Raw genomic sequence first — 18,782 nt, 5'->3', positions numbered from 1 at the left:
ACCAAGAAAGGAAGTCTCTTTGGTCCAGTAGTGTGGGGACAAGCCCTGTGGTGGGGGGCTATGAACGCAGCCAGGCAGCTGGAGCCGGGGGTTTGGCCAGGGTCCCGTGTACCCCGCAGGGATCCAGGAGCACGCGAGCTGCCTGTCTGCAAGTGGGGCCTGCATTGGTTCAGCTCATCCCAATAGTAGTACTGTGACGGGCAGACAGGAGCGCGCAGGGAAGTACCGGGGCCCGGCGTGGCTCAGCCCCGGGCCCCTGGAAGGGGCCTGGCCCGCTGCCCAGGTCAGAGGTCCTGAGCTGTCAGCCTCGGGCCTGGCTTGGGGCTGGCGCTCTGTCAGATCTGAGCTGTGGGATCTGGAGCGGCCGTGTCGAGACAGGTGCTCACATTTAAAGCTCTCATAGGAGCTGAGTCCTCAAAATATGGCAGAATCCATATAATTTAAGACCGAAAAGCACTCAGGTCACTGACCCAACTAATGAGAGAATTTATACCTCAGAAACAAGATAGTAGAACAATCTAAAAGTCTCTTGAAAGAGGCTTTAAAAGAGGCTTTACAATTAGTTAAGATTCCCCACAGACAAAGATGTTAGATTCCACACAAGAATAACAAGCACAAGCGGTGAGACCCAAGAGAAAGGTGGAGAAGGACCCCCTGCGAAGTCTTGGAAGGAAGTGACAGAGGCAACCTTGTCTGTGAACACACTTCTGACAGCTCAGCAGTGAGTGTGCGAGCCCCAGCATCACATGGACAGACTTTCAGAATGCGGCTGAGACAGAGAAGACGTGACAACCCGGGGAGAGCTAAGCTACGTCTCCAGGACTTGCAAAGGAGAAAAGAGAAAGAATGAAAAAGAGGCGATAAGAGGAATAAAAACTGCAGCCAAGAACTTGTTCCGAAATGAAGGCGGGTGTCCTTAGGTAGAGAACACCTCCAAGTGCAAAGCGGGGTAGGTAAACCATGGCTGATGGTCATTTCCATGGGGATTATAGGGCACCGAGGACAGAAAATGGAAATGCCGTGAAAAGATACGCTCCACACCAAGAAGGAGGTCCCATTTGCGGGGCCTCTGGCAGCCATGGAAGCCGGAAAGCGAAGTGGTGTCTTCAGAGCACTGCGGGAAGGAAACGAGTGTGAGCCTGCAGTTCTGGTCTGTGAGCAAAATCACGGCGTTTTCAAGATCTGGAGGGCTGCGCGCCCCACAAGCCTGCAGATTGTAGGACGCTGGACAGCAGGAGGCTCTTTGGCCAAAAAAGACAGAAACACAGAAAGAAGTGGGATCCGGGAAACGAGAAGTGGTAAAATATGGCCATGAAGCTCGTATTTTTTCTTTCATGTTTAAGAAACTGGATCTAAAATCTAGCAATAAAAATGGCTCCTTATCCTAAACAGAGAAGATGCTGATTAACCTCCTAGACTTTTAAAGAAAAAATGTATTGAAATAAGTGTGTTACATGCGAGGGTAACCACTAAAGTCACAGAAGTAAGAAATAGAACCCACGGCTCCCACATCATTACGGGGGGAAATGTGGTAATTTCTCACCTTCACTCACTCTGGCCCGTGGGGGCAGGAATGGAAGGAAGTGCCCCTTTTCTGACCACCTGATGGAGCACCCGGCCACATTTGTGGGCTTTATAGAAAACTACCCAAATATTAAAAAAATAAATCAAGTTGATGACAGTTAAAAAACTTGAACTTAAAGTAGAATTTCTGAACCCATGCGTTTGTAATTTATTTTTGTAGGTTTCTACCACTTGTAGCTTCTGACGGTTGTCTGGTTTTATGGCTCGAAGTTGCAGGTTTCATCTTTAAAGCTTGTTGTTCCCAAACACTGAGCCTAAATTTTAGGCATGTTGCCACCAGATGGTAGCTTGCTTTGCCCGACACCCAGAGAGCACAACCTAAATATCAGAAACATCTCTGGGTGCTAAACAGATTCATTTAGTTTAAAGGTTAGAATATAAGTAGTATCTGGTGCTATAAAATGTGGTTAAGAAAACAAGACTTAAAACAATTGTATTGAGATAAACAACTTTTCTAGATAGCTGTTAGCTCTACTCAATATTTACAGTTTTAAGAACGTTTCAGCAGATTTGTAGTCTTTCCAGCTCCTTATCACTTTTAACCAGCCATGGAAGCTCTGGAGAGAGCCCTCGGCTACTCTGAGCCAATCCGGAAAGCTGGCTGAGCCCCGCTGCTGCTGCTGCTGCTCAGGTCACGCGCCCCCCACATCCCCAGGGCCCGTGGGCACTGGGCTGGGCCACCCCCCACCACCTGGGTCTGCAGTGCAGCAGTCCCCACCCCACTGGTACTGTCCAGCTGCTGTGACAGCCGTGTCCCTGTGTCTCGCCACGCCTCTCTGCCCCCCAGGACCCCAGGCAGGCTGAGCTGCCCCCCAGCTTTGCTGCTCATTCTGCCTGGTGAGGAGGGAGGCTGCACAGGTTCCCACATCAGAAGGAGGCAGCTCCCACTTGGGTTTGCCTTTTTTAGCTGTTGCTACATTTAAATTTAATTGAAAACACTAAAGTCGTAAACCAGTTCTGGGACAGGTCCACAGAATGTTCTCTGAAAGGGCCTCGATAATCCCTTCCCCTTCGCTAGTTCCTGAGACTTCAACTTTCAGGGCATGGGTTCCCCCCTCCCCTTCCCGAAGTCTGCCCCTGAGATGTCCCTTTCCAGGCTCTTTGGTGACTGAGCCTTAATGTGAGAGGACAGACTGCTCCTCAGCTGGGAAACTGGCCTCCTGCTCAGCCCCTCCGAGCTGGTTGTCTCTGAGCAGAGACCCTGGGAGCTGCAGTGTGTGTTCTGGGTCACTACATCACCTGGGAGGGGCCAGCGGGGGTTGTTTAATGCCTGGATCCCTCCCTTGGGTGGCACTGGACCTGAACTGTCCCACCTGGAAAGTGACTGTGTGTAGCTAAAGGCACAGGCTGTGACCGAGTTTGTTCCCACCAGCATGCAAAGGACACTTTTGTGTTCTCTCTCCTGAGAAAGGAGACACTAAGTGCTTGTCAGCTGGTGGAAGAAAATGGTGGAAAGAGCGAGTGAACAAAAGCAAGAACGTCGGGGGCGCCAGATGGCTCATTTGGTTAGAGCGCGAGCGGGTCAATTCCCGCATGGGATGGTGGGCTGCGCCCCCTGCAACTAAAGATTGAAAACGGCGACTGGACTTGGAGCTGAGCTGCGCCCTCCACAACTAGATTGAAGGACAACAACTTGGAGCTGACGGGCCCTGGAGAAACACACTGTCCCCCAATATTCCCCAATTAAAAAAAAAAAAAAGGCAAGAACGTCGATGTAACTTTCTGGAGAACTTACTGGTTCCTGTATTTCTGGGATGTGCCTGGAATGTCCCACAGGTCCAGAATCTTCGTGCAGGATTTGAGAAGTGGATGTTTTCAGGCCCTTTACCTCGATCAGCCTGGCCTTCTTCCTCAGGCGTGTCTTTGCCATGTTGGGAGCCTTTCGGGACTTTGGTTTCCATGTCTGTGAGATAACAGTTATGCTTGAACCTCGGTGAGAGGGCCCATGAAAGAATGTGTTAGTAAATATAAGTTCCCATTGTCAGCAGGCTCTGGATGGAAGCGTGAGACGCCATGAAGGGGGCAGGAGGCCCGGGGAGCAACCGGCCTTCACTGCAAACCTTCCAGAAACAGGTGCAGGGCCGCCTGGGTGCAGAGCCTCCCGTCCAGGTTCCCTCAGCCTGTCCCTGTGAGTGACAAGCTCTGCTAGACAAAAGCTCACTTAGCACAGGAGGTTAGCGGTGTGGGCAGGATCTAGAATGCAGTGCTCTCCTCCGAACCCCAGCAACCGACTCTGGTTTGGGGTGGGATCTTAAGAAGTTTTTAGGTAAGGAACGAATCAGGACCCCTTCTCTATAAGCTCTACTCAGCCTGTACTCAGTCAGACCAATCCCCAAGTAACTGATCACTTCCCTTGATTTAATTTCACAAGATTGGTCGTAGGAATAAGGAAGATACCAAGACAGTTAGAAGGGAAAGAGTGGCATCCTAGGAAGTGGGAAGAGAAAAGTGTAAATTTCAGGTGGGAAAGGGGGGCAGGATAGGGTCCCCAAGAGCCCCGACGGAAGTGAGTTGTTATTTCGGGGTATACCGCCAGCTTAGAAGGCTTTGGGCCAGAAGCGCTGGGGAGGGGAGCACAGTGGTGAGGACACAGTGCAGAAGGTGACGGAAGGCTTCCTGACTAAGGCCAAAATCCCCAAATCCCTCAACACCAAGCAAGTAGATGCCTTTCTTTTTAACTCTTAAGTTCCCCTGTGGGTGACCCAGTCCTGTTGCTGCTGCCCCTTGCTGTCTGTTGCCTCTTCAGGTCTGACCCTGCCTCCTTGAACCCTTTCCGGTCTCCATCTCCCCGATTGTGGCCTTAGAGAACTCTGGTCAGCTGTGTCTCTGCTGTAAGGAGCTCCCCCTTTGCAGAGGCCCAAGCTTCGATTTGCTGGCTCCCAGCCTTGCAGCAGGAATGACAAGCCCCTAAATGGGACATAAGGGCCTGGATGTGTCGTCTGGGCTTTGTTACTAAGAGACCTGGAAGCTCAGACCCCCGTCTCATAACTGGAGAGGTGCCCAGAGAACTCAGGAGCAGCCCCCGAGAGTCCCCCTGGGGCGTATTCCTAGAGGCTGACCAGCTGGTTTTCCTCCTACAAGTGGAACCCTGTGAGCTGAAAGCGAATCTTTGCCCTGGGCCCCTCTCCAGCCCTCCTCACTGAGCAAACAGGATTTGGAATGTCAGCAAGTAGAGGAGGGAGGGGACATGTGTGGCTGTTTCCCTGCTAAGCAGCTCTGCCGAGGACTTGGGCAAACCTGACTTCTCAGACTGCTTCCTCCTAAACTCTTGGCTCCTTATTCACATTTGTTTGTTTTGTTACTTTGCAAAGCCACCCAGCCCCCTGCAGTCAAGCTCAGGGAAGACGCAGGTTCCCAGAGGGAGCGAGTTCTCCCCTCTGGAGCAAGGAGTTGTTCCCAGGTCTGCCTCCCAGGGTCCAAGGTCGCCTTTCCTCCGGATTTAATCTGTGTCTTCGGGAACCCCGGCTCAGGTGTTCCTGGGGAGCAGTGTCCTTGTGGCAGAAGCGAGGCCTCAGACTCCGCACGCGCTCGCGGGCCGGCGTGGCCGTGGGCTGGGGCCGGGGGGCCGCGGCGCTGAGCCCACAGGGGCCACGCCTCCCCGCCTGCTCCGCGCCGACTGGCCGAGCGCGCGGGCTGTCACCGTCGGGGCGGCTTCCCTGCGCTATTTAGCTGCGTGCGGAGCCGCCGTGCGCTCACTGCGGACCAGGACCAGCGGCGGCGGGCGCGGCCGCGAAGGAACCATGTCCTCCGTGTTTGCGCGCAGTAAGGACTTCCCGCGCGCTCGGAAGCCGCAGGCCGACTCCCCGCCGGCGTCCCCGTCCCCGTCCGCGGCCGCCAGGACGCTCCGAGTAAGGCCCGGCCTCGGGCCGGCAGGTGGCGGGGGCTCGGCGGGGCGGGGGGCTCCGCTCACTGCGCTGTCCCGCGAGGCGCGGCTATTGTTAGTGCCCCCTTTCCTGCGCTTTATGGGTCAGCGCTGTGTGTTAAGAAACGCAGCTCCCAATGGCGTGGAGCTCTGTGCGCCAGCCTTGAGTCCCCTGCAAGTTTGGCGTGTCCGCGCGTGGGAGGGAGGGAGCCTCTGCCCGTGTGCGCCCGGGTCACAGCGGCGCGAGCAGGGGCCGTGGCGCCGCGGGTGGCGCCGCTCCCTGCACGGAGTTTCCGCCTGTGGGTGTTGGTCGCGGCTAGCGTCTCCCTGGGGCGGACCCCAGCGCGCTGCTCCCCGGGGAGCGGAGGTGGCAGTGCCTCTTGGGGACCATGCGCAGGCGGCGGATCCCCCGAGCTGGTGCGGAGAACAGCTGCGCGAAACGCGGCGGACGGACGTGGGCCTGCGCTGTTTCGTGTGGGTTTCACAGTCTTTCTCGTGTGTAAGTTACCGGAGTGGAATTCGGGGTGCGGCCTGTTGGTTGTTGGCCTGGGGCATCAGTGGGCGGTGTTTGCTCACCCGAACATCAGAGGAACTTCCTTATGAAGCTGTTTCATTCATGAGTCCCTTCGTGGGAGGGCTGCGGGGCCCTGCGTGCCTGTCCCCCACTGGGCCCCGGGACCTGCTGCTCCACGCTGCCTGGTGCTGGTCTTGGTCGTTCCTGGGAGCCGCACAATGCCTCCCCTGGGGCTGGTGGGTACTTCTTGGCGGCATCCTTTTTCCTCCATTACTGTATCCCTTGTGTCCCCTCCCACTTCCCTCGCTGCCCCCTGGTGACGTTAGTTCACACTGAGCACAGCCCCCTGAGCTGCGTGTCTGGTACCTGGTGAGCTCCCAGCAAAGCCTGTGCAGTGACAGCTGTTCCCCCCTTAGAATTGGGGCCACTTTCTTCTGTCTCCGTCCTAGCCCTGCTGCCCACCCTCCCCCTCCCCACGTTTAGACAGAGGCCACCGTGAGTGGGACAGAGATTGAGAGTTTGGGCGACAGGAAACTGAAGCATGGGTGACTTTATAAGACTGCTCCCCTTTTAGTGGTCAGTGGCTGTGGGTTCCCACTGCAGCCGTACTGTGACCGCTGTCCAGTGTCCAGGCGCTGGAGGCGGCCGTACAGAGTGTGGGTTCCCACGTGTCACTCGTGACTGAGGTGCAGCTCCTGAGACGGAACAGCAGCCCCACCCGTCCCTTAGTCAGCGTGCTCTCAAAGCACTGGGTCCCGCGCTGTGATCACGGGCCTGCTGAGCTGGGTGATGGCCAGCTGCTGCACGCTTCTAGGCACACGGGGTCACCGTCCCTGCCGTGTAACCTGGCGTCGCTGGAGGACAGGCCAGACACAGTGTTCCCAACGGTCCAACTCCAGTACAAACGAGAGCATCACACCTCTGATGCCCAGCCTGGCCAGGCCCTTCGCTTTGGAAAGGTGGGCACTGCTGTCTGCATGTCACCTGGGGGAAACTGAGGTATATGAGGCGCTTACCCAGCCCCCTCAGCAGTCAGGTCTCTGTGACTCCAAACCTGTACCCATCAACAGCACTGGCGTTCATGTCAGCGTACCGAAGGTTCAGGACAAAGTGTGACGGTCAAAGGTGACAGGGAAGAGCTTGGGTAGCTGTGGGAGGCCCAGAGGCAAACATGATGGGGATCCAGGAAGCTGAAATTGCAGGAGGGAGGAAGGCTGTGTGTGCGGACCAGGGAGGGAACTGGCGGCTGTTCTCAGATGGAGGCGGGGCGGACGAGCCGCAGGACCCGAGACCTGGTGGCTGCAGGGGCTCCAGCCTTCCCTGAAGGTGCCGGGGGCGTCTGTGTGAGGCTCCGCTGAGATCAGAAAGCTCTTGCTGTCCTCATCCAAACTTCTGTGACTTGTGACGCACTTTTGTGCTGGAGGCTGCAGTTAACGAGGTGTGGCCTCCTCTGGGCGGGCTCCTCAAAGCAGCAGGGACGTCTGAGCCAACGGATGAAAGTTGACCGTTTTTTTCTTACTCTGTTAAAGGGGCTGACTATCAGATGCTTCCGTATAAGGAAAACGTTCTCAAAGGGAATGTGAAAATCATGGGAGTTCACATGGGAACACTGTGCCTTAGTCAGAGGCTCAGGGAGCCACAAGGGCAGTCTATAAACTACAGGTCAACAGGCCTTATTTTTAACTCGAGACAAGAAACAGCACGATGACTTTTCAGTCCCCAGAAAGCCGAAACTGTCTCCTCATACCTCTGCTTTTAAACTGCCAGCGGCATCTGACGCTCCTAAAGTTACCGTGTGTGAGTGAGTGCTTCTGTGCTGGTTGGGAAAGCCTGACGTGCCGTGATGTCAGAGGCAGTGCTGGCCCCCAGCCGCGCAGCACGGAATTCTCGCAGAGAAACCGCACTTCCCTGTGGGAGGCGGATGACGGGCGTGTCCTCAGCGGCCAAGACTTACTCCCGTCCTCCGGTCTGTGTTGCAGACATGATACTTTTCATTCTCTGAACACAAAATTATACTGTGAAACATGGTTTCTAGCGTTCACCCGTCTCCATAAGCCAAACACGCACCATCCGTCCTTTGGGTTTCTGCCCCCAGACCCCACCACAGTGGCCATTCCAGCTGTACGCCCCCATCCTGCTGTTTCAATCTTTTGACCCCAAAGAGCGAAATCGGTTGTTTCTAAACAATTCTGTTGGCGTTCACACTATGTTCATCCTAGGTCACACCTCTTTTGTCTCCAAAACTTGGGGTGCTCCAAGATCTGCTCCCCTCCGCCTTCTGGCTTGGGGAGCGACTTCCAGCTTCCCTCTGGGTTCTGTGAGGAACCACACAGTCTGTTCATGAGTCTGAAGGTTCTGTTCTCGCCGTCAGTGACTGAACGGGGTGCTGAGCTCACGGTCAATGCAGACGCCTCCTTTGATGTAATTTCCCAGCAGTCAAGGCAGCGATGGCAGTAGCTATGAACTACATGCACACACAGCACACACCTCCAGCTCTCGAGCTCTAAGCTCTGTGTGTATTGTTGAGTATCAACCTCATAAATTCTAGTAACTCAGAAACTAGTCAATTTACATGACTTACATTTTTAAATCATCTTGAAAGCAAGAGCCAGATCATCATTGGTCAATATTCTCAATTACTGTTTGCTAATTTACAAAATACTGTTCAATACAGGGCACATCCAAAGATAAAAAGCCCGGGAATGTCCACATTGCAGTGCTTGGTTGATGTTTATTATATTGAATAGTTTTGAAGTGAGTGACCATCAGCTGAACCCTGGGAATTTTTCAGTGAAACAGAGTTTCGTTGAATCGGTTGGTGATTCCGATAATAGGATCATGACCTGCATCCATGAGCCACGTCAGCAGCATTTCCCCACTTAATCTGGATTGCTCCTTCTGCAGGACCATCATCGCAACAGAGACCCCACATGATTTTCTCACTCGAGCCATTAATGTAAATAAAGGGACAGTTAACCTGCGTGCTTTGTTTGGTAAACAGCCCTACGGACCAATCCGCTACGGTCCACAAGCAGCTGCATGGGGAAGGGCTGCTGCTCTCAGGATAGGAGGTCACACAGCCCAGAGCCTCAGGGACATCTAGGTGACGTCCCCTCTGCCCCCGTGGCAGCCTGAGCAGCCTCTCGTGTATGCTCTCATGCTTTGCACATCTCACACTGCATCTGGGCACCACCCATCTGGAATTCACTTGTACTCCATTTCAGAATCTGTTGTTGTGGAATGGGAAACATTTGGGTGAATGATGTTAATTAAGGATGCAATCTGTTAACCATCTTTTCTCTCTAATTGAAAACACCAGTGTGTGAGGTTTTTGTTTTTTTTTTTAACTCGTTACCCTCCAAAAAAAGTCAGTAAGCAGCCATTCTTTAGTCTCGGATCTAGGGGACTTGGTAAGAAGTGGCATGACGGCACTTAATTGGCAAACGGAGGAGGCAAAAAGGGTGTGGAGTGGGGAAATGGCCTCGCTTTTAGATGTGTCGAGTCAGAGGTGCCTGAGGACATTCAGACAGCGATGTGCGGAAAGTCTGAAGCTCAGGAGAGAATTATGGGCTGGCAGTTGTGATGACGCCGTGGGAGTGGTGAGCTGTCTCAGGGTGTGTGCCCCGAACAGTAAGTGGGGTAACGGCAGCGGACAGCACTCGGCCTCCCCCCAGGGCTGTCCCTGTGTGCTCACCTCTGGGATCACGCAGGGGACACGAGGCCTGATGTTTGTTTGGAGGTATCGCGTCAACTCTCTGTCATGGTGATGAGTTTCCCCAGGAATACAGAACCTTGGCGGGGTCATCTCAGGCTCAGTTGTGTTGAGAGTTGAGGTTTCCTAGCTTTATTTTTATTTTCAGTACATACCAGTCATGTGATCAGGGGTGGTTTTTCCCACTTTGAAGATGTCCCCATATTTTTCAGCATTGTTTTGTCCTTCTTTTTCTTAATATTTGAGTGAGTTGGCAATTGACTATAGTCAGAAGACACAGGGAAGCAGCTCGAGGTGGCTTTTATCTATCTGCCTGTTACTCTGTTCCAGCCGCGTTTTGCTTCTGTTGTTTACTGTGCAGGGCTGGGGATCGTTCCCGACTGGCGTTAGCTCTCATCTCAGTCCCAGACCCGGCTCCTGCTTTGGCCACACGGTGCAGGGAGCCGGGCCAGTGAGGTGGGCAGAGGCGCTTCTGTGTCTGGACTTGAACCTCTGTCATCACGTCTTCGTATAGACTTTCAAAGTCAGCTCCACAAGGTTAGTTATCAGGGGGAGAACGTGACCACCAGGCAGCCGGTCAGGACGGGTAGGTAGGAGTTAGCCTGGCGGATTGAAGCCGCAATAATGCAACCCTTCCCTCGATGCCAAGGCATTGGTGTGAGCTTGTCCCTCTTACAGCCACAGCCTGGCGACCAGCAGGGACGAGAGGGGACGGAAGGTGCAAGTGCGGTAATGGCAGCAGCTGTGTACAGACGTCCACCACGTGCCGGCTGCCATCCCCTACCTACCTCTGCTGTCTCGGGTGGCATTTTCGACAGCGTCACACACCAGTGCCATTTGCTCTCATTTTAAAAACCCACGAGGACACTGAGGCAGAGAGAAGTAATTACCTGAGATCAAAACAGGTAAATGCTGGAACCGATAACATTTAGGTAGCATGACCTGTAGGTACCACAGGAGATGTGTCTGTTTCTATAAGTTAACGATTTCTCTCCTAGAATACGTGGCTGCATTCCGTCACCTCTCTTCCGCATGCCATGTTAAAGTGCCCGGGCGGCCACAGTCTGGCGATGAGAAACGTCAGCTGGATGGAAGCTCGGTGTTTCTTGACTTTCCTGATGTAATTGGTACAGACAGATCCGGAGTATCACATGACATCCGTCTGTCACTCACCACTATTGCACGCCTTACGGGGTGTGCTGTCCCCATGCACCCGGTCACATGGTGCCCTGTCCCAGCTAGTCGGTACTGCCAGAGTCGTTCTAAGCCTAGTACGTGATCACCACACGTGATCACGGCAAGTGTCGTGCACGTGGCTATTTCTTCCGTGACAAAGTTATAGGTCAGAGAGAATGCGTGTTCTCTAAGGGGAAGCCTGTGTTTGTGGGAATTTCTAACATGCTCCCCAGCAACGTCGCGGCCTCGTCCCCAGAGCCCGTACGTTCGATGGGCGTGCTCTCCCAGGATTGTGTTGTCTGTCCCGGTGGGCCTGCTCCATCACATGAACCTGTAAAAGCAGCGCACTTTCTCAGCTGGTGACAGGGACGCCAGAGGGATCCGGAGCATGGCGAGGCATCCGTGTCACAGCCAGCAGGGACACGGGCCTGAGACCACAGAGGCGGGGCCCTGCCAGCACCTGCGTGAGCGGGAAGCACAGTCCCCATGGCCTCTGACGATGGCCCAGCCAGCAGACACCTGAGCAGGGAACCAGTGGGGCCAGCTGGACTCCTGACGCACACTCGGTGATAATAAGTGGACGCTTGTGCTAATTTGTTACAGCAGCAGTAGAAAACTAATACCACTGAAAACTTGATATTAGGAAATATTCCCGTTTCAGACGTGGGAAAAACACCTGCTGCGACCTCATCACCATCCTCTACTGTCACACGTTTGCGTAAATCTTGAAAGTTTGTTGCGCCCCACCCTCCCCCATGTGTATTTCCACGTTGTGCTGGATGCCCAGTGGAGCGATATGGACCCGGAAAGGCCTGTTCAGAGCTGGGGACAGGGGTCTCTCCCAGGTTGGGGGGCATTCTCGACTCTCAGACACACCTAGGAAACCAGAATGGGTTTTAACCTCCGTGAATTACAAAGTTACATTGTTTACATTAACTGTGTCGTGAGTGGGTTTGCGTAACCCTGAAAATCCGGAGTCCCTGGCTTGCTCACCCATTGTCAGTCTGAGGACCTGATGGGACAGGCTGGTCCCCTGAGGCCCCCAGAATAGCTCCGACTGTGCTCCCGGCCCCACCAAAGCACGAGAACAGACGTGAAATGTTCCTGCTGCTCCGTCCCTCTTCAGGGAAAATGTAAGTGGGAGGTTTTTCCCATCACTGTGGGGTCAGGCCCAACTCCAAAGGACTCGGTTACGCTTGCCTCAGTCTTGGCAGCTGACACGTGACTGGGTCTCATTCCTTTCCCTGGGGCCCAGCTTTCCAGAGCCACAATTTTAGTTTAGACTTGGTCAAAGGAGTTTGGTTTTAATTATGTGCCTCCCTGAACTCCTGGTTACTTTCAAGTTAAAAGCTCTTGTGGAGTTTTTCTAAGGCCGTCTCTGGTGCTTTGAGAGCCCTATGCATTTCACAAATCCAAACCAGCCTGATTCTGCCCCTCCCAGGATCGCCCTCTGAACTGGTGGTGACCTTGACTCTGTTCTTTTATTAGAAACAGGTCCTGACCACGGACATGATCATGGGAGAATTTTGAGAGATAGGAATGGAAGGGGCTGCTTCTTGGCTTTGGAGCATTTTACACTCTGGTTGGTCTAGTGAATCACTCTTTTTATTTTCGTTGTCTGTGTTCATTCTGGTTTCTGAGCAGCTTTTAGTCCCTCCTGCTCCAGGGCTCCGTTCAGAGTATCTATGGCCCCCAGTTGGGCCATGAAAGCTGAGAAACGTTTCCTTCTCTGAGCAGTTTGTTCTAATCCAGGTGCCCCAGAGTCTCATCGTAATGGCCAGTGTTTTGTACGTTTGGTAGAAGGTAGAAAGCAGTCCTTCACAGAAGCAGGAGCTCCTTCCAAGTTCCCTGATGAGAGCATGTGATGAAACATGAGTGTCAGCCTGCAAACTGGATAGAAGAACTGTGCCTTTTCTAAAATACGATGTCATCATGTCCACATACTCCGCACAGACCCTGTGAAAAGACCACAGGAGCTGTTCAGAGGGGTGGGGCATCCCCACCGTGCAGGTCGGGGACCCCATCCCAGCCCCAAGATGCCCACGTTTGGCTGCGCTCCCTGAGCCTGTGCTCTGGAACCTGTCCTCACCTGCTGCCTGCTTGGGGCATCACTTCCGGGCCCCACCGGCTTGTTCCCTGCTCTCCAGTCACTCAGCCGCCCCCTGCGGTCAGCTTTGAGCTTTGTGCAGTGAGATGAGAAGCAGCGGCAGGGTGACGTGTCCTATGTAGTTTGAGTGACAGCAGGACGAAGAGGGAAAATCGAAGCCAGGCCTCCACCAGCTCTGCTCCTTTTACCCAGGAAATCCGGGCTTTTCTCTCCCTCGATCTAACAAACGTTTTTTCATCAAACAGCAGATTCTGTAGGATATCAGGACGCAAGCCGAGCAACGGTTTCTAGAGGTTTTCCACCAGGGAAAAGGCTCAAATAGAAGTGTGCTCTCTGTTGATGCTGCTGATAGAATGGCAGCAGGGCTGCCCCAGGAGTTCCCTGAAGGCCCGTTACACGTGCGAGAAGGACAGGTCCTGAATTCCAGGTTTGCAGGTTCTAGGGTACCACCTGAAGTGTGTGAGACACGCCATATACTCTTCTTACTGACCCCCCATCTCAAATGGTTAAAAAGCCGGTGGTGCCTGCCTGGCCAGGGCTGCACAGAATGGGGGCTTGAAGATGCCTGAAAAAGTACGTCAGTGCCCTGCCCCTGGCGAGAGTCTCCAGGACTGAGGTCCAGCTGTGGATGGAGGGAATTCCGACGACTGGAACCCCGACTGAAGGAGAACCCGTGGAGAAAGGTCCCTAGTCAGGCCCTCTGCAGGCAGCCGTGCACAGCTCGGGGCTGGCGTACGTGGCGTCACACCGTGTGGGTTCACTCCTGCCCCAGACACTCCTCAGGGTCCCGTCCTTGTCGCTAGTGTAGTGGATGGAGGGGCCCTGGTCTCTGTCTTTCTTCTTGCGTCTGAGTTTGTTAGCACCTCAGAAGAGAAAATAAGTAAATACGTTTAAGTCAGCTGGGGTTTTATTTGCATGAGTTCTTAAAAACAACACAGTGGGGATGAGAAGGTAAAGGTGATCTGTGACCAGAAAGTGAATGCAAAGCGCAGATGGCATCATCGTCTGCTGTCCATTTACAGTGACCGTAGGTATGAAGCGTGCAGGTGGCCTCTGCCAAAGGCCTTTCTTCTGGGCCCTCATGCACACGTTCTTTCCAGTTCTTACCACTGTCCTGGGGACCAGGTGGGGTCTGTCCCCCTCACGCTCCTCCTTTCATGGGAGACCCAGGAGACAGCCAGGAACTGTCCTGAGTTCTAATGTTTGTAATTGCAGCGTTCCCTCGGGACAGCTGGACCGAGGAATCTAACAGAATGGACACCAAGGCCAGAGTCTGTCACTCCGGTTGTGGGGGTGGACAGGTTGTGTCGCTTCACCTGCTGCTCACACCCCATTTGAGGGGTGCACCCACCCCTTCAGTCTGGATGCAGCCCGGAGGGAACGAACTGCACCCCTCTTCCTGTGCTGACGTTGAGACGTCTGTTTGAAAAGTGCATTTATAAATGGAAATGATAAATACCATCCTTGCTAATGCTGGTTTTAATTTTTGTTTTGTTTTTTGTCTCTTCCTTTCTCTAGCACGAAAGGCTTTCTAGGTAAGGATGTCTGTGTTTTACACGCTTAACGCCCGTGCGAATGCATGTCTGACTAAACTCAGCCTTCGTGGTGGGTGGTATCGCACGCCCCTCGCTGCTCCCCGGCCCAGCCAGCACCGTCCTTCAGATTTTTCTAACTGCCCGCCCGCCCGCCCGCCCGCCTGCAGGAATGCGGCAGCTTTCCGCTCCCTCTTTCCTCACCTGCTCCCGACTTGCTCTGCACCCTTCGCTGCCTTAACTGTCGGGAGGTGCCAGTGTGCCAGGCGCCGTGCTGGGGAAGCGGCCTTACCTCCAGGAGGCGCCAGGGCAGCCGTGTGGCCTGCATTAGGGTAGGGAAGAGGCAGTGACAGTCTGCCTAGTTGAGACGGAGTGCAGATGCTGTCCCGTGATCACGACAGCCCTGCTCCTTCGCCTCATGGTGCTGGCTGGCAATGTGTTGGATGAAGTGAAGACCTGATTTGCACTTGCTGAAAATTCAAGAAGTTCCTCCGGGCTTGGGGATGGGCTCTGTAACTTTCCTCCCAGCACCTGAGGGCACAACCCTGACCTCCCGCAGAAGGAAAGAAAAATGGTAGAGACTGGGGGGCCACAGCCGGAATGTCCTCCGAAGGAGTCGTTGAGACACTGAAGGGAAGGTGCAGCTGGGGGTCAGCATAGGGCTACTGGATGGAGCTCGTTCTTCTTTTTTAATATATCGTAAAATCCATAAGCTTGCAAGTACTTTTCCTCTGCTTACTTCTCACCAGGACCAGCTGAGGATAAATAGCTCACATCTTACCTAGCAGAAAATTAGTTTTGCAAAATTGATCGAATGCCGTGTTTTCCTATGTAATTTCTTCGGAACTGATACATTATAATGGCCATTTATAAGAAGAGACTCTCCCTACAGACCAAAAATATGCTCTGCAACTGATTCAAACAGTGAGTTCAGGAATAAACAGATCTGTGGAGCACAGTAGGTGACCCTAAAAAAGTCCTGTGTGTAAGGTGGCTTTTAAACCCCATGAGGAAAGAACTACTTATTAAGTGATCATTGGGACAATTGACTGTTTATTTGGGGAAATAGATCCTTCCGTCAACCCAAAGTCAAAAACAAAACATCAAACCAAAGTCAAAAACAAAACAATAAAATAAAACAAGACGAAAAACCCAGACTTCAGATGGATTACAATTTTTAAGAGAAAGAGTTCACTATAAAAGTAGTAGAAGAGAGTATTTATAATCTTCATGAGGAAAGACCTTTCTAAGCACGATACCAGAAAGGTAAAAATTGTTGATCTAGTTATATAAAATTGAAAACCTTTGCTAGTAAAAGACACAATGAAAGAGACAAAACGTAAAGTGGTCAACCCCGCGTGCAGCCCATGTCAGTTCTAAAAGCCATAGGACACTCCTCCCGCCATGTAAGAAGAGACCAACTCAGACTGTGAGCAGGCAGCTCAGGCACAAAGGGATAAGTGAGCAAAGATGGAACCTCCCTAATGATCGAAAAACACTAGTGGGTGGGAAAGGACCAGACCTCCGTGCAGCATGGTCTGAGAACACAGGCAGCAGCATTTAAAACCCCTTTACCCCTCGACCATCCCACTTCTCAGATTTTATCCTAATGAAATAATTGGACAAATGACAAGTATTCTCATTGTAACATTATTTACATTAGCTAAAAAATTCAAAACAGTGAATATGTGTGTCAGTAGAGGATTAAATTGTCACCCAGCCGTACAGTGAAGACTGCAGTCTTTCTTTATAAACGAGGCCAATTGGTTTTTACTGACAAGGTAAGATACTTCAGTCATAGTGAACGTAGAGGAAAGAGAGAGGAGGACTAGAAAACAGTCTGTTATCTCGCTTTATTTATGGAAATGTGGTTTTAACATATGTATGTATTTAACATCTTGCGAGGATAGAACTAAACTGTGAAGAGTGGTTATTTCTTGGGCAGGACTGTGGGGTGACTTTCACTTTCTGTTGTAGCCACTTACGTTTTCTGTAAGCACACATCGCCTGTGAAATCGGGGAGTCAGTAGAGAGCCCCATTCCTACATTTAAAAGAAGAAGAATGTGTGTGCTCACATCTGTGAGGCCGTTGATGGGACTGGCAGCTTTGTGTCATCCTTCTTGCTCCCCACCCCCACTGTGGCCAGGCCACCACTGGACGGGGGCTCGGATGAAAGCCCCACAGCCCTCCAGCGGGAGGACAGAGCTCTGCAGGGCTGGCTTGGATATGGCAGTGTCACGGGCCACATTTAGTCTGGGAGGAGCAGAGCCCCAGAAAAATGTGACGCGGCACTGAGGACCGCTTCCACGGTCAGCTGACTGACCCCCACTAACGACCCTGTAGGAAAGTGGGACGACACCGCCGTCAAGCTGTGGAGCCCATCACAGGAGTCAGTGCTGGTGGAACACAGAAAAGAGGGCAGCACACACGGGCCTGGGCCCCCGGCAGACCTGCCCTGCCCGGTGGCTGCCCCCCTCCCCCACACACACACACCCGTCCAGCCTCCCAGCCCATATGTTCCTGGTTCATTCACACTTCATCGGACTCATTTTCCAAGAGCTGTTGCAATCCAAGAAATGTTTGCTTTTAAAAGCATAGTCTTGAGGGAAGCAGCTCAACCCTGAATTTACTGGGAAAGCTCTAAGATTTAAGTGAGCATTTGGGTCCAAACCAGCAAGTTTTCAAGCCAGCTCCATTCCTGGCCGGTGACGGCCTCCGCCAAGCTGGGCCCTTCACCCGTGAGAGTCAGGCAGCACTGTGTGTGTCATTTCTGCCAGAGCGGCCAAGGGCTCAGAGGACGTCATGCTGCCCCCACACGTGGCCCCCTTCTTGCTTCCCGGAACTGCCTCTTACATCTAATGTGTCTCCCGCAGGTTGGACTCGGCAGGCAGTAACCCTGTGACGAGCGAGTCCTACAGTGACCGGGCCTCTGCGAGAGCACGGCGGGAGGCCCGCCTGGCCATCCTGACCAGCCGCGCAGAAGAGGACACCAGCAGGGATTATAAAAACGTAGGGTCCCATTCAGTTTTCCTGTTCGTGGTTTCTAGCATGTAAAGCTCCCAGCCTTCTCCACAGTGTAGGAAAAAGCACAGTTCTGATACAGCAGGGAACGGCACTTAAGTGACAAATAATGACAATAAGTCCCCCCAGGTCTCCCGGTTGCTCCACCAGCTAAATAAGACCCTTCGCATATCATTTAGTGCAGTAGATAGGTGCCCACAATCAGGTACTTAGGGGTGTAGGAAAAAGGAAGGCTTAAGAATTGTCAAGGGGGAAGTAAAAGTGAGGCTGTGACCTGGCGAGCGCTTGCTCCTTCCGTGTCACAGCAGGGCCTGGCTCGGGGCCGACTGACAGCACCTCCAGGTGCTCGTGATGTGGGGAGAAGCGTTTTGTCAAGAAAAGGTTGGTTCTCTCAGGCAGAACGACTAAAATCAGTGTTCACACTACGCCACCACGAAAAAGTCACGCCCTTTTCTGTGGGGAACCACTTTTTTTCCCCCTTCCGTCCCCCACCCCCGTCCAAGCCATTGTTTCTCAGTCCAGTCGTGTAGGACCCAGCTCCTTGACCCAGGCTGCTGTTATGAGCCTTGCACTCCCCCCAGCTGAGGCCGTCGGTTGCCGGTTGGGTCTGCTGCTCATGCTGCCCGCCGGCCTTCTGGCAGCACATGGTGGCCTGTGGCAGCTCAGCGACCTCCAGCTGCTCACGGCAGCCCAGCTCCAGGGAGAGTGGTGTTCACAATCTTAGCTGTAGAGGGCTCAGCTCCCTGGCCCAGGTGGGAATCGAACCGGTGACTTCGGCTTAGGAGCACGGCGCTCCAACCACCTGAGCCACCGAGCTGGCCCCCAGGGATCCTATTTTTAAGCTGTGTCCTGTAGGAAATGGAGTGACGCATTCTCCCTGACACTGACGTGACTGAGCTTGGGGCGCAGTGCTCTGAGCCCAGCCCTGGGGACTTCACTGAGTTTAAGAAGCAAGAGGCCAGTGGACGCAATGTGCTCTGGCCTTGCACCTCTGTCCCCTCCCTCTGCCCGGTGCTGGTGGCTGGAGGCACAGCCTGCAGTCCTCACGTCACACTGAAAATTCTGGTACCAGGAGCCCCTCGGAGGTAACCTGGTCTTTTTCCCGTCCCCCAGCTGTACGAGAGTGCACTGACCGAAAACCAAAAACTGAAAACAAAGCTGCAGGAGGCCCAGCAAGAGCTGGCAGACGTGAAGTCCAGGCTTGACAAGATGGCCCAGGTGAGGGGACAGACATGGAGGCTGGGAGCCCGAGGACACGAGGTTCGGGGCGGGG

General features: G+C 53.4%; 1 protein-coding gene across 7 annotated transcripts in view; it reads left to right on the top strand.

Moving 5' to 3' along the window:
- PPP1R12B (protein phosphatase 1 regulatory subunit 12B) overlaps positions 1 to 18,782 on the top strand; it is a 101,571-nt gene that overhangs the window by 66,748 nt on the left and 16,041 nt on the right. For 5 of the 7 annotated variants that reach the window (XM_081038892.1, XM_081038891.1, XM_081038890.1 and 2 more), the window contains exons 19-21: positions 14,474 to 14,490; positions 17,362 to 17,497; positions 18,623 to 18,727. In XM_081038892.1, the coding sequence (XP_080895018.1) occupies positions 14,474 to 14,490; positions 17,362 to 17,497; positions 18,623 to 18,727 (258 nt within the window). Of the gene's footprint in view, positions 1 to 5,284; positions 5,433 to 14,473; positions 14,491 to 17,361; positions 17,498 to 18,622; positions 18,728 to 18,782 lie in introns of those variants that run through there. The other 2 variants (XM_081038894.1, XR_013992625.1) reach the window with 2 other exon arrangements.

This window comes from Rhinolophus hipposideros (genome assembly GCF_964194185.1).
Source record: "Rhinolophus hipposideros genome assembly, chromosome: 26".
In the NCBI taxonomy this organism is placed as follows: Eukaryota; Metazoa; Chordata; class Mammalia; order Chiroptera; family Rhinolophidae; genus Rhinolophus; species Rhinolophus hipposideros.
Note: the sequence above shows the minus strand (reverse complement) of the source record. Positions and strands in the feature narration are given on the sequence as shown.